We start from the raw sequence: 15,024 nt of genomic DNA, 5'->3' as shown, positions 1-15,024 counted from the left end.
CACTAGAGTGCCATGGTGTCACAGCTCACAGCAACCTCCAGCTCTTAAAATAGCATATTTTCTTCTCTTTTCTTCCTTTTTTTATACTATATTAAAAAGCAAAATTGTTAGGGCCGGGTGTGGTGGCTCACACCTGTAATCCCAGCATTCTGGGAGGCCAAGCCGGGTAGATTGCCTGAGCTCACAGGTTTAAGACTAGCCTGAGCCAGAATGAGACCCTGGGAATTGTGGCAGGCACGGATAATCCCAGCTACTTAGGAGACTGAGGCAGGAGAATCACTTGAGCCCAAGAGTTAGAGGTTGCTGTGAGCTAAACGCCACAGCATTCTACCAAGGGTGACAAAGTGAGACTCTGTCTGAAAAAATAAAATTCTTGCCACCTCTGATTTCTCATTGTTTTTGATAATTTTTAACTCTTTCATATTTCTTTTCCTTCTTTTTTCTATTAATTGAAAAATTACTAATATTTTGGTTTATTCCACTATAATACACAATACTACTAAATCAAGATCATATCCAATACAGTGCTAATTTTTAATTATGATTTCTCCTGAAACCTCAAATTAAAGACTATTATTAGAAATATTGCCTTATTTTAACCACTCCTAAGTTATTCAATATTATGTAGTTATAAAAAATAAAATATTGCCTTATCACTAAAAGTATTAAAAATATTTACACTAAGTTAAAAACATCATATAAAATATTTGATTTTTTTGCCTTTGTAAAAACAAAGTACTTTTTTTTATATACTAAGTATAAAAAATAAAGCCTTACTTCCCCACAACTTATAACTGTTCATAGGCATTCTTAACATTTTGCTGCTACTAAAATATCACTAACTTCCTAGGCAAATGCATTCCAACGCAAACAGAAGGAAAATCAGTCTCTCTCATAGAGATGGAAATACAGCCACTTACAATTCCGCTGCGCTTATACCTACTATTAACTTCCTCTTCTTGGAAGCAAATGTTTAAAAACATTTCTAAATATTTGCCTCACCAAAGCACAAGCTTACTGATTATAATTCACAGCCAAATTTAACCTTGTCATTCCCTGACTTGCTTCTACGTAGATTTACTTAATCACAAATGTTTGTATGATTACAGTCTTGGAAAAACATCATACCTGGCGTCTTTTCAAATAGTCTAGTGCAATTTGTACATTCTGTAGTCTGTGAAAACGCATCCGACCTTTCTCTCTGGGCTAAGAATAAAAAAAAAAAAATGCAGGTTTCAAAACACTATAGTTTCTGATACCATGGCTAATTTAAATATACATTTTGCTCACCTTAATACAAAATAGTATTTACTATTTAAGTAAGGCCATAACATTCTTTAAAAAGTTTCTAATTTCTTTGGAATAGCTGGGATTGAATTTAAATTTTTAGGGATTGCTTTCTCTGAATTTGTTTTTATTTAAACATATACTTTATTCCAAATGTTTTATTTGAGCAAAAGGAAAAAAGAAAATGTCATAGAACATACAGACTTTTTTTTTTTTTATGTTTGGTTTTTTTTTTTTTTTTATTGTTGGGGATTCATTGAGGGTACAATAAGCCAGTTACACTGATTACAATTGTTAGTTAAAGTCCCTCTTGCAATCCTGTCTTGCCCCCATAAAGGGTGACACACACTAAGGCCCCACCCCCCTCCCTCCATCCCTCTTTCTGCTTCCCCCCCCATAACCTTAATTGTCATTAATTGTCCTCATATCAAGATTAAGAACAATTCTGGCCTACCATTACTTAGCTAGGGAGGCACCAAAATAATTAAATATCATTCCCCATTCTTTTTTTTTTTTTTTTTTTTTTAATTTGGCCGGGGCTGGGTTTGAACCCGCCACCTCCGGCATATGGGACCGGCGCCCTACCCACTGAGCCACAGGCACCGCCCCATTCCCCATTCTTAAACACTAACTATTAGAAAGAGACTTTGTTTAGAATTATACAATGAAAGGTTAATGAAAATGAGGTAAAACAGCATGCAGTTAGTATAAAAATCACTGAGAAGGGGAAAGACAGAGGTTTACTTGGCCACAATAGAGGAAAAGAGAAAAGCAATTAAAGCCATGGAGTATATTTCCTGATTATTTCACTTCGAGCTTTTCACAAAATTGAACTCCACAATAATCAGAAAGGACTCTCTATTAGTTTTTCACTGCTCGGAGAGGGACATGATTATTTCCTCATCTTGGAAAAAATGACAAACTGGAATCATTTTCCTTAATGCCATTTCCCTTAAGAAACATAAGTCAGCAGAAGGAAAACTAAAGGAAACAGGGCTGAGAAATGTTGAACAAAAATACAAAAAATGAAGTTGAAATTTATCACATAAAATCTTCCAAAGGGAAAAAAGAAAACGGACAGCTTAGCTTCTTAAAGACAAATAGGTTGCTGAAGCTAAAGGTGCCATAATAAGACAGACAGCATATCACAGAAGGAAAAGTAAGTTTTCCATAACAAATAGAAAGGATGTTGATAAATTCAACCCATTTGATCCAACAAAAGCATGATTTTCAATGATGCTTTTCAAGGGGAGCTAGGCATGGAGAAAACAAAGCAAGGGCATCTGTCTTGCAAACAAAGGTGGGCTGTAGTCCACTAGGTGTCTACACTATTTAATGGAGATTAAACAGCTCTATGAGTTTTATCAGGACACTAGGTTTTAAATCTTTCTCCCTTTTAAATACCCTGAGATATACAGATAGGTTTTTAAAAAGTCCATCCAATACTATTGCCAAAAGGTATTATTTAAAGCAGAAATTTAAATACTAAGTAAAATTTTTGTAAGTCCCTTAAAAAAAATAAATAGTTGTCAGGTTTAAAACATCAATTCCAGAAGAAAAACAAATTTGCACAAAAATTTTTAGCAGGCTAGTTGTAAGATTTCCATATTTATATACAATGTACATAAAATCCTTTTTAAAATGCCATCAGTAAAATTTAAGCAAATACAGAGGGTGCCAAAAAATGCATACACATTTTAAGAAAGGAAAAAATTGTATTAAAATTGTTATACTCAACATATACCAATGACAAAAGAAGACAGAAGTCACCCTGAGCACCTCTTGTAACTGCAGAAATCAAATGTGACTTGAGTATTACATATTTAATACATTTTCCTTCTTTCCTAAAATGTGTACACATTTTTTGGCATCCTCCGTATGTTCAATTACCATGCAGTGCACAGTATAAATGATTCAGTTGCTTTTGCTCTCTGAAGATAAAATTAAAGGGAAACTATTTCCTTTCTGCAATGTTTTGGTACACATCCATCCACCTCACTGTGGGCTGAGGCCCTATCTATGCTTTTCTGAAAAGGAGCCTGAACCTGGCGGTTACTCCCTATTGGGTTAGCGCTCACCACACTGGACCGGCTAGGTTAGTCGAGTTATGGGGGCCGACACCTACCCCCTTATCCTCATCCTCCACATCCTCATGCTGTTCATATGCGCATGCTTCTGTTGCACTCACCAATCGTAAGGTCTTCAAAAAATCTCGCTCCCTTGGCTAATGAATATAACAGACAGAAGATAGGACAGCAAAGACACAAGACAGACCAGAAATGAAAAGAAGAGTGTGAACAGAACATAATGACGGAGAACAGGTCACCAAGACAGGGAGGTAATGTTCACAAAAAAAAGGGAATGACACCTGTGGATTGCGTTAAGACCATTTTTCAGAAAGCAGCATTTATTTCCTTGCTATGCGTGAGTCTTTTAATATGTGGTGGGTTATATTATGCATCAACTCCTGCTAAGCAAAAACCAAAAAAAACAAAGATAAAAACGGAGCAAGAACAAAAATATTTTAATTATAGAACTGATTATTTAAGCGAAGTCATTCAAGTGCTTCAATCTCTCAAATTCATATCATTTGAAATCTGAAAATGTTTAGGAAGCTAATCAGAACTCTTTTTCTCAAGCAGGCTTTACAGCTCAAAAGATGAACGCTGCAAAAATCTGAACAGTCTGTGTTGAGAGCACACTGGTCATGTGCAGACAAGATTACACGTTCTTCATATATATCAAGAAATTTAAAACTTACCAAGGTATCTCCCGAAAGAACCTCTAAAAGAGAAATTAAATTGTGTCCATCCCTTAAGTCTTCATAGAGATCATTCACATGTTTTCGAACCTGCATAGAGAAAAGCAAAACTTTTGGTTCTAGAACTCAGAATTATCCTTAACCTGCTTAAACACACAAGGGGGCAAGTAGAAAATGTTCTGCAGTATTTAGTCATCCACCTTTTTTATTTTTTACTCTCTTATTACTTAAAAACTGAATTTAAACTAAAAAACTAAAAGTGAATTTCAGATTAACAATTCAAAAAGACAATTAGAACTGTTATAATTGTAACACACTACAAGTTTAGACGACTATAAAATTATAGTAATGAGGTTACAATTTGTTAAATGAAAGCCATGTCCTGACTGTATGTATGATTCCCGCTGCAGCAACCAGAGGTACTTTAATAAGAGGTTAAAGAGTTTAGCCCCTGGTTGGTCTTCCTACTCTAAGTTAGCCCACATCAAGATCGAATATGCACAAACATTCCACATTTTTAAAAACCCTAGATGTAAGCTGGGCAAAGGGGTACATGAGACTCTATCATTTTCATAATTTCTGTGAACCTATAATTATTTTCAGAAAAAAAAGTTTTTAAAAAATTCATATGTATCAGGTTAGAAGGCCTCCATCCAAACCCTTCTCTGTGCAATATAAATTTTCCTGTAGTGGAAGGTTTTCAAAACTAAATAACACCAGCACAAAATTCACACTTGACCTTTAATAGCTTCCCCCAAAGGCCTGATTTAATCATGTGGTTTCAGAAATCTAACCACCAAAGATTTCCCCAAAACTCCACTCAGTCTGCCAAGTAGGGACAGCTCCTGTAACCACTTTGCCTACTGCAAGGTTTGTGCTAGAAAGACAAACGTCAAAAGAGGCTGTCAAGGTGGCTGGTTCCACAGTGGGCTGGCCCATTTCCATTTTCTCACCTTCTAGGATTCTGGGCTGCTCCCATGAAAGGAGCTAAAGAAGTGGTCCAGAAAGGGGCAAAACAAACAAAAACCCACCTACTTAACCCACGGCACAAGCCCTATATGGAACTCCGAAGGTCTTATAGTAGGAATCAAACTCCTTTGCACTTCTAAAATGTCAAGCGAATATACAGCACAAAGTTAAAAAAAAAAATCTAAAACTATAATCAAAACTATCTGACTACACAACAACAATCAAGAAAAGGCCTAAGGTAAATGAGAAGCTAATCTTCAATGCTAAGTCTCTCATTCCTAAAAAGCAGCTTAAATGCCAGTGAACTATTATCTGTATTGACGATGTATGTGTTTTGCAATATCTTTCATTAGTGTCAGAAAATATTTTTGATTGATAAAGAAAAAACTTCTTTTACCAACTTCTACATCTCATATTCTGGACCTTTTCACTTAAGTCACAAAACTTTTAATATTCAATTTCTCATCTAGGCACCACAGCCGCAAATAATATAAGTATTAAACTCAGGTTAGTGTCAATAGTACCTTTAAAATGGCTAGCAAAACTGAAAGTAAGTCAAATTACTTTTAACCAAATCTCTATCTTCACAGACTCATTTCTTTTTCACATTTTGTTTTTTGTTGTTTTTTTTTTTTTTTTTGTAGAGACAGAGTCTCACTTTACTGCCTTCGGTAGAGTGCCATGATGTCACAGGACTCACAGCAACCTCTAGCTCTTGGGCTTCCGTGATTCTCCTGCCTCAGCCTCCCAAGCAGCTGGGACTACAGGTGCCCGCCACAACGCCCAGCTATTTTTTTGGTTGTATGCAGTTTGGCCGGGGCTAGATTTGAACCCGCCACCCTCAGTACATGGGGCCGGTGCCCCACTTACTGAGCCACAATTTAATTTATTTATTTATATATTTTTGAGACAGAGTCTTCCTTTGTCATTCTTGGTAGAGTACCATGGGGTCTAGCTCACAGCAACCTCAAATTCTTGGGCTCAAGTGATTCTCTTGCCTCAGCCTCCCCAGTAGCTGAGACTATAGGCACCAGCCTGCTATTTTTAGAGACAGGGTCTCACTCTTGCTCAGGCTGGTCTCAAACTCATGAGCTCAAGCAATCCACCCACCTTTGCCTCCCAGAATGCTAGGATTACAAACATGAGCTACCACACCCATCCATATTTTATTTTTATTTCCTTATTCCCAAGGAATAGCAATCAAACTTCTGGGATCCCAAGATTATACCAGAGTAAGAGAAAGTTCAAAAGTACTTCATTTCTTTAAAAAAAATTATAATGCAATGTTCAATCCTTATTTAGAAAATCCATAAACATTTGAATAGATTACAATATAATTATCCATTCCATTATTTACTTTGGGACCATGAAAATGACAAGTTCTCAATTATATTTCAGAAATAAACCAATTTTCAAGGATTTTTTTCAGGAACATATCTACCACATGCATACCATAATCCACATGCAGACAGGCACTTACTGATTGAGTACTAACGCTATAATTTTCTACTCACATATCAGTGCACATGCTCGAATTCATAAGGCTGAGACCAAATTAAAAACAAGGCAGAAAAGCTGAGCTTGTGGCTGTCACACATATTAATGCACCTCTATCTAGAGGGACTTCTTGGTGTATCTCCAGTGTAACCAGAAAACAGCCTAACTCTAAAGAGCCTGGACAAGAACGCTAAGACATCATATAAACAATATTATGCAGCTCGCGATCCTCAGCCTGTTGCTTAATCTCTCAAAATAAATGAATTTATTGTATAGGCCTGATACCCTCAGCATACAGGACAGTGGAATCCAAGCACATGATGGGAATGGGGCCTCCTGGTCAACACCTAAGACAGTGCTGAGAGCTCTGCGCTGTCTGGTCCACGATGCCCACACCCTTCCGCATTTCATTCCATACCCCACTTCCTGTGTCTTCCTCACTGCAGGACGGTTAAAGATGGGGTGTGATCTTCAACACTTATTTCATAGGAAGGCGATTTCACAGCGTGTCTTCCAGATTGAACTAAACCCTCCACGTCAGGGAAACGTTCCAAAACCAGCTGTCATTTATCACCAACTTATTTATATGACAATATAGAAAAATTAAATTAGGCATGAAGGAAAATAATAATATTATGTGGTGCAAAACCAAATTAGGAAAAGACAGGAACCTGCAATAGGGAAAAAGAATTAGGAGATCTGTATTACAGTCCTGCTTTCGCCCCTGGACTCACGAACTTGAACCAACCACCTGAACTCTTTAGGCCTCAGTTTTCACAACTGCATAATAAAAGTTTGAACACAGAGGCCTTCTAGTTCAATCTAGAGAATAAAAATTCTCTGATCTGAAAATAAAATTATCATTTTAAAATGATCAATGACCTGTCAACTTAGAAAGTATGTGAAATCTGCTGGGCGTGGTGGCTCATGCCTATAATCCTAGTACTATGGGAGGCCAATGTGGGAGGATTACTTGTACTCAGGAGCTCAAAAACCAGCATAAGACCCCATCTCTACTAAAAGTGAAAAAGTTAGCCAGGCATTGTGGTGGGTGCCTGTAGTTCTGGTTACTCAGGAGGCTGAGGCAGGAGGATTACTTGAGCCCAGAAGTTCGAGGTTGCTGTCAACTAGGCTGAGGCCACAACACTCTAGCCCAGGCAACACAGGCCCTTATTTTTAAAAAAGTAAAAGAAAGAAAATGTATAAAATGAAAAGCAACTCTTAAGATCTGTGGCTTGGCCGGCCATAGCGGCTCATGCCTATAATTCTAGCACTCTGGGAGGCCCAGGCAGGTAGATTGCTTGAGCTTAGGAGTTCAAGACCAGCCTGAGCAAGAGCAAGACTCTATCCCTACTAAAAATAGAAAAATTAGATGGGTGTTGTGGTGGGTGCCTGTAGTCCCAGCTACTTAGGAGTCTGAGGCAAGAGGATCACTTGAACCCAGGTATTTGAGGTTGCTGTGAGCTAGGACACCATGGCACTCTACCCAGGGTGATAAAATGAGACTCTGTCTCCAAAAAAATAAAAAAAGAAGAAGAAGAAGATTTGTGGCTTAATTTCTCAAGAACTTTAGAAAAAAAATGCAGAATTAGACTAACTTCTATACTTCCTGAAAAATCTTAAGGTGTTGGCTATCACATAATACTACCTGCTTTTCTTGTCTCTGGGGGACCACAGAAATACTATACATGGAAAATGTTCTATAAACGTTAAGATATTATTATCTCTATCGTTCTCTGAAAAGTAAATATCACCATTATTAATAATAAAAATAAACATGCTATGAGTTATCCTGAATTTATGCTAAGTGCTTTATAACATTGACTCAGTCTCCTCACCACAAATGGAATAAAAGAAAATGTTTATCAAAAATTAAAAGTCAAAAATAGCCAGGCATGGTGGTACCACCTGTGGTCCCAGCTACTTGGGAGGCTGAGGCAAGAGAATTGCTTTAGCCCAAGAGTTTGGGGTTGCTGTGAGCTATGATGATGCCATGGGTGATGGAGTCAGACTCTGTGTCAAAAAAAAAAAAAAGATTTTGCTGGATTGAACTGGTTGCCTCCTGCTGTTGTGGAAGGGATGCTCTTCCTCTTGGTTTTTGGATCTTTTTCTGTAGATTCTATTTCGGTATTTTAAGTGTTAACCTTATTTTTTTTTTTTAACAGTTCAGCTCTTTAATTTTTCCCCTTCTTAATAACACAGCGTGTCCCCAAAGGCTGCCTTGCCCTGAAGCATCTGATTCTAGTGACTCTTCTTCAATGCCTGCAATTTGTGGGCCTGAAGAAAATTATCCATTCTTGCAAATGTCTTCTACAGAGGTGCCCTTCACATTGACTGCCGCTCCTCTTCCTACTTCTATGGATCTGCTGGCTCAGGACAGCCCTGACTCTTCCACTAGTCCCAAAGTAAAACAACCCAATTCTGTAGAGAAGAGAGTAATGAAGAAGGAAGGTAAGGTCCAGGTCAAGAAACAGAAGACCAGAGCCGTGTTCTCTACCACCCAGCTGTGTATACTCAACAATAGATTTCAGAAACAGAAATACCTCACCCTCCAACAGATGCAAGAACTTTTCAAGATCCTGAACCTCAGCTATAAACAGGTTAAAACCTGGTTCCAGAACCAGCGAATGAAATCTAAGAGATGGCAGAAAAACAACTGGCTAAAGAACACCAACAGTGTGACTCAGACTCAGGCCTCAGCCCCCATGGAATACCTAAGCTTCGACTCTTCCTATCACCAGGTGTGCCTGATGAACACATCCGGAACCTTCCAGTGTGGAGCAACCAGACCTGGGGTAACCCAACCTGGGGTAACCCAACCTGGAGCAGCCAGTCTTGGAGTAACCGTTCCTGGAACAGTCAGACCTGGTGCACCCACGCCTGGAATAGTCAGGCCTGGAACAATCCCTTCTTTAACTGTGGGGAGGAGCCTTTACAGTCCTGCCTGCAGGTCCAGCAAAATTGTCTTGCCTTGGAAGCTGCTGGAGAAAGCCATAATGTGATCCATCAAACCACTAAGGATTTTAGCTCCCCACAAACCGTGGATTCATTCCTAAATTACTCAATGAATATGCAGCCTGAGGATGTGTGAAGATGGGTGTATTACTCAGTCTTAGCGTTAGTGCCTAATCCTCTCCTCTCAGGATCTTTCTTATTTTCAGTCTTTTTTTTTTTTTTTTTGAGACAATTTTACTCTGTCACCCTGGCTAGGGTGCCAAGGTGTCATAGCTAATAGCAACCTCAAAACTCTTGGGCTCAAGCAATCCTTTTACCTCAGCCTCCCAAGTAGCTGAGACTACTGGCAATCACCACAATACCTGGCGAGTTTTTCTATTTTTAGTAGAGATGGGGTTTTGATTTTGCTCAGGCTTTTCTCAAACTCCTAAGCTCAAGCAATCTACCAATACACCTCAGCCTCCCAAAGTGCTGGAATTACAAGTAGGCTTGAGCCCCTGTGCCTGGCTGATTTTTTTATATTTATTTATTTATTTTTATTTTTTATTTTATTTTATTGCAGTTTTTGGCTGGGGCTGGGTTTGAACCCGCCACCTCCAGCATATGGGGCCAGTGCCCTACCCCTTTGAGCCACAGTCTGCCTCTGTTCTGGCCCTCAGTGTGCCTATTGCAAGACTGGAGTCTAATCAGAGGTTTCAATAACCTTGGCTGTTATGGATAACATGATAGAAGATGTCTCTGGTTATAGATAAAGTAGTTATAGTAACTAGTTTGGATAACTTTAGAAAGTAAAAAGCATACAAAGCTGTGTGAAAGATTATTTCCACTTTCTGGGATTAGGAAGTCTTATTTTTGTTTTCTCACAAGCGAATACTTAAAAGGCGAGGATATTTTTTATTTTTATTTCCAATTAATTGTAATTGTCTGTGGTTAGAGTTGAATGCTTCGGGGATGGACAAAACCAAAAGGTAAATTAGGTAACCATTAGGTTGTATCATCTACACATGAAAGGTTAAAGGCAGAGTTGTAGCTGTGTCCTGCGCTCTGGGGATGTGCCATATATCCCATGCATTGTATCTGGTGGGCGGGAAGCTACTGAATCCTTTCTCCCTCCCTTTTTGAATTTGAGATTTTCTCTCATGTGGGTCTGTGATTCTTATCTTCTTGTCTCAAATTGGTATTGAGTACATGTGAGGATTGTTTTTTCATTCTTGTGATACTTAGGAAAATGTTCTCCAAATCCATCCACGTTGTTGAAAAAGATACAAAAATCTCCATCTATTTATTTTTCTTTTTTGTAGAGGAAGAGATTTATTATAAGGAATCTCCATCTATTTTTATGGCTGAATAGTATTCCATGGTATGTGTGTATATATATATATACCACATATATATACACACACACACCAGAATTTATTAATCCATGTGTTCAAGGGCACATGGATTGTTTTATTTCTGTATCTTTGCTTTATGAATTGTGCTGCTATACAGATTTGAGTACAAATGTCCTTCCTTAGGGTAAAAAGTCTTTCTTTTGGGTAGATAGCTGGTAGTGGGATTGAATGTTCAAATGATAGGTTTCCTTTTCATTCTTTTTTTTTTGGCAAGCATGAAACAAATTTTATTGAGGAAGAGAAAGGTAGGTTTATAGAGTAAGAGCAAGAAATGTTTACCATGGACACCGAAGTGGCCTCCACTGCCAGGGAAGTGGGCAAAGAGGCCTACTTCTATTTTGAGAAATAGAGGGATTTCTTTATTAAAATCCTCAACTTTTCAGATGAAGTGTTAGCTAGAATGCACTTCATGGATTTCCTCTGCCCCTTTTGCTTTGTTTTAGTACAACCCTTGATTTGTTCGTTACTCTACTATTCTGTAGAAAGATGTGTTGTTTGGCTGCATCGTGTATCAGTAGCAGTTTGCATGGTCTAAGTACAAATAAATAAAATCCATTTTACCTTAAAAAAAAAAAAAAGAAAGGAAAAAAATTTAAAAGTCATAATTATGGGGAAGAGGTTGTAGTGACTGAACTGAGGGCAAAAAAAAAAAATGGGTTCTAGAATAATATCAGATGAGGTGAGCATTTTAGAGGAAAATAAAGAAGGGGAAATAAACAGTTAAGCCTACACAGCAAAGCTTTTATTTTATCCAAAGACTGAGTCATAGACATTTGGCCTGGTAACCATCCTTCACAAATGATGGTAGTAACTGCCAATAGTCTTAACCTTCCATTTTCAATTTTTAATAAAACATTCCTTCTTTTGTTTGGGGGAATATTTTCTCCCTGTGGGACAAAAATACTGTCTGAATAAACAGTGCTAGAGAAAATGACAAGCAAAGTAAAAGCACTATGAAATGCTCTGGGATTAAATTATATAACTTGAATTACGTAACAAGCATGAAGCAGCATTTTCTATATTTCACACAATTCTCCCAGAATTTTGCAGTGCTTTTAAAAATGTGTGCACAGCATTGTACCTACAGATCACCTGTAGGGGGCACTAATCTTTTGCTTAAGATAATATCCTAAAGATGAAAAATACATGATTGAAAAAATGAAAAAAAAAAAAACATTCTATGAGCAACAAAAATTCTAAACAAGGTACTCATGACAACACAGACAATAGTTCAAATTTATTTTGGAGAGAGAAAAGAATAGATCATGCCAAGATTGTATTATCCAAATGGCTTAACTGATCAAAAACACTACACCAATGGTTTCATTTTATTAACCTATAAATATTTGGTTTTATGTAGACTAAATCACATTCCACTTGGAAGCAAAGTGGCCTATCACATACTGCTTACTTAATGTTTAACCAGCCTTTTTCAAAAGTATGACATTGCAATGGTTTATGTGAATCTTCACAAACATTTTTATTCCCATATTTAAGTATAATTCATATTGCTATCACATAGCTACAGTTCAATTCAGGTCACTAAATATTAATTAAGCATCCATCATATGCCAAGCTATCCTTTAACATCTAAAGGCACAAAAAAGAATAATAAAAGTACCATCTCTTACAGCCTACGATTTGAGATGACAGAAATTTAGGGAGGAAGGTTCAGTATGAAGTGAATACACTCTAGCACAGTCAGGAAGCTGTGAAGAGCTTCAACCCAGTTTCAGGTCCTCCCAGGAAAGAAGACGGGGATGTTGCAGGTACAGGGAAGAACAGAGGGAAAAGGCAAAGACACAAACAGCCGTGTGAATTCCAAGGAAGGAAGCGGTCATGACGTCAGCGAAGTCTGTGATGTGGAAGACATCAGGAAGGTGGGCCAGGAGACCAGGCATCTTCACGTGCCAGGTGAAGAAGCGTGGACTTTCCCAGGTGGAGAAAACTACCAAAGGCTTTTAAACAGAACGTGGACATAATGTCTCTGATGGATTGAAAAGCATCCTTACAAATTATTATCCTAAGCAAACACAAATGGCAGGTGAAGCTAAGGGCGCAATGTGCACACAGTAAAGAAGGACAAAGCAAACTCCAGTAGACATTAAATCAATGCGCCCGGAATACAGTAACACACCCAGCATAGTGGCAGAGGGCGGAGCATCAGCCACATAAAGGGTTCACAGTCCTCCCTTAAGAAGTCCTACATGTAGAGGATGCAGGATTCTGGGAAACAATTAGCTATCTTTAGGGACATCAATAATGAAAGAAGGCTTGTCCCAAAGGAGAGCGCCTCACTGCCTTGTACTAACTGGGTGAAGAAAAGGAGACAGCCGGCTGTAGTGAAAACTGAATTAAAATGTTTCTCAATATATATTTTTCAATTCAAACAAGCACGTTCTTCAAAAATAAGCCATCAACTTACTCCTGGGTCAGAGCTCCTTAGATCAACTACTTGAAAAAATAAAAGTTGCATATATATCACATATATATTTTCGTATCCATTCTTGATAAGAAAATTGATGCTTAAAAACAACGTATTCTCTCAGGGAGCTGCCTCATCTGAAAAGCTGTTTATTATAAATTTATTTTAGTACTAATTATTTAAGAGTTGTAAAAGAATAAACCTAGAATGCAAGATTCTACCTAAATTACAATAATTTTCCATTGATGCAATTCAATGTAAAAGAGAAATATCCTTATTTAATGTAGTAAAAAGATAGTCATGCTTTAAGTACTATGTTTAAAGTCAGCATTAAGGTCACACATAATTCACCTCTTTATCTGTAAACTATAAAAGAAAGACGTTTGCCATACATCTTAAGGTGCTAATGGATACTATGATGAACATTTTAAACAATCCACATTAGTACCAGGGCAAACAAATAGTCTGTCTACTTCATAGTGGACCAGATTAGTTCTCTGACAAAGAAGGTCTTAAGTTCTCAGGATGATAATTCCCAATCAATTAAAAAGCAAAACGCAGAAGGTCTTTTCTAATCTCTTAACACAAGGTGGAACTATAAGTGGTTAAATAAAACCATTTACATGACTGATAAACACCTAAGATTTGCTGTATTTTCGTCTATACAGTTTCAGCATAGTTTTAGCAACCTTTTTGAGTTTAATTTTTTTAAGTGTGTAATGCTTTGGTAACAGCTTTGTGTGGGGTTCCAGCTCTTCTCTTTTATCAGCGGGGAAACAGACAAAACTATTTTTTTCTTAGATTTCTCCTCACCCTGCAGAGATCTTTCAACTCTTGCACAGCTGTACAGATCTTGGTGCGGGACAATCGTATGGTAACTATAAGGGAGAAATAAAGTCAGAAACCAGTACACTCTGCACAGTAACATCCCTTCTGCTATTTGTCCTGTTTCTTAAAGTTAGCTTGATTAAAAAGTTTTGTTCTAGACAACCTCCATAAGAAATTGTCAGCCAAATGAGCCCTGATTTGTAAAGGCATTAGCATTATCTATGCCATTTATGAGAAAGAAAAGAGCAGCTAAGAAATATTGTACAGTCTTTTAGAAAGAGGGGAAGGTGGCGTCTTTGCCTACTTGCCTTGGCAATGGAGGCTCATTCTCTGACTAGGACCAGAATAACCTGCTTTGTGAACCTTCTTACCCTGTAAACCCTCAATAAACCTTATGTCATGCCTGCCTTTAAAAAAAAAAAAAGAGAGAGAGAGAGGGGAAGATATTTTAAGTAAGACCAATGATGTTTTCTGTCTAGTACTCAGTCACTGAAGGTAAAATCCAGTAATATTTGGCAGGAGACTATAGTTATCACCTTTTAAACGTTTTTCAAATATCCTCTTAGTTCATTTCTCATGCAAATCTTTCTTTAAACCATTTATCGTGTCAAAAAATCATGGTAAGGTTTAAGAAAGGTTTTTTAATAATAGCATACAGAAAAGAGAAGGAGCTGATTAGTGGCTTGTTAAACTCACCTTTTTCCCATTCCTCCCAATTTCTCACAATGTGGGCAATTAAAAATAAAAAGCTGGAAAAGCAAAGGTCATAATCACCCACATCTAATGAGTAGTTAATAAGCTACTCGATGAAACAAAATGGTGATATAAATGGAAATATGTGACTATACCATGTGATACCATGTGAAACCAAAGACTGACCCTTAAGTAGAATGTAATTTTAATAGCCA

General features: G+C 37.5%; 2 protein-coding genes across 16 annotated transcripts in view; one reads left to right on the top strand and one right to left on the bottom strand.

Moving 5' to 3' along the window:
• The window catches only part of DST (dystonin), a 465,208-nt gene that overhangs the window by 250,586 nt on the left and 199,598 nt on the right, over nt 1-15,024 (bottom strand). For all 15 annotated transcript variants that reach the window (XM_053603771.1, XM_053603761.1, XM_053603774.1 and 12 more), the window contains 2 exons: nt 4,049-4,138; nt 1,129-1,206 (listed from right to left, as the gene is read on the bottom strand). In XM_053603771.1, the coding sequence (XP_053459746.1) occupies nt 1,129-1,206; nt 4,049-4,138 (168 nt within the window). The remainder of the gene's footprint in view (nt 1-1,128; nt 1,207-4,048; nt 4,139-15,024) is intronic.
• Nucleotides 8,707-9,605, top strand: LOC128594877 (homeobox protein NANOG-like). The gene is made up of 2 exons (XM_053603782.1): nt 8,707-9,219; nt 9,273-9,605. The coding sequence occupies exons 1-2, from the start codon at nt 8,773-8,775 to the stop codon at nt 9,603-9,605; spliced, it is 780 nt and encodes a 259-aa protein (XP_053459757.1). The 5' UTR covers nt 8,707-8,772.

Source organism: Nycticebus coucang, chromosome 9 (genome assembly GCF_027406575.1).
Source record: "Nycticebus coucang isolate mNycCou1 chromosome 9, mNycCou1.pri, whole genome shotgun sequence".
NCBI classification, from domain to species: Eukaryota; Metazoa; Chordata; class Mammalia; order Primates; family Lorisidae; genus Nycticebus; species Nycticebus coucang.
This window is presented reverse-complemented; position numbering and strand designations above follow the sequence as displayed.

Bases quoted from the DNA above. Each gene is read 5' to 3' on its own strand.
- LOC128594877 (XM_053603782.1), top strand. From the start codon at position 8,773: ATGCCTGCAATTTGTGGGCCTGAAGAAAATTATCCATTCTTGCAAATG. The intron at 9,220-9,272 runs ATGGAATACCTA...CCTGATGAACAC, and splicing joins AGACTCAGGCCTCAGCCCCC to ATCCGGAACCTTCCAGTGTG.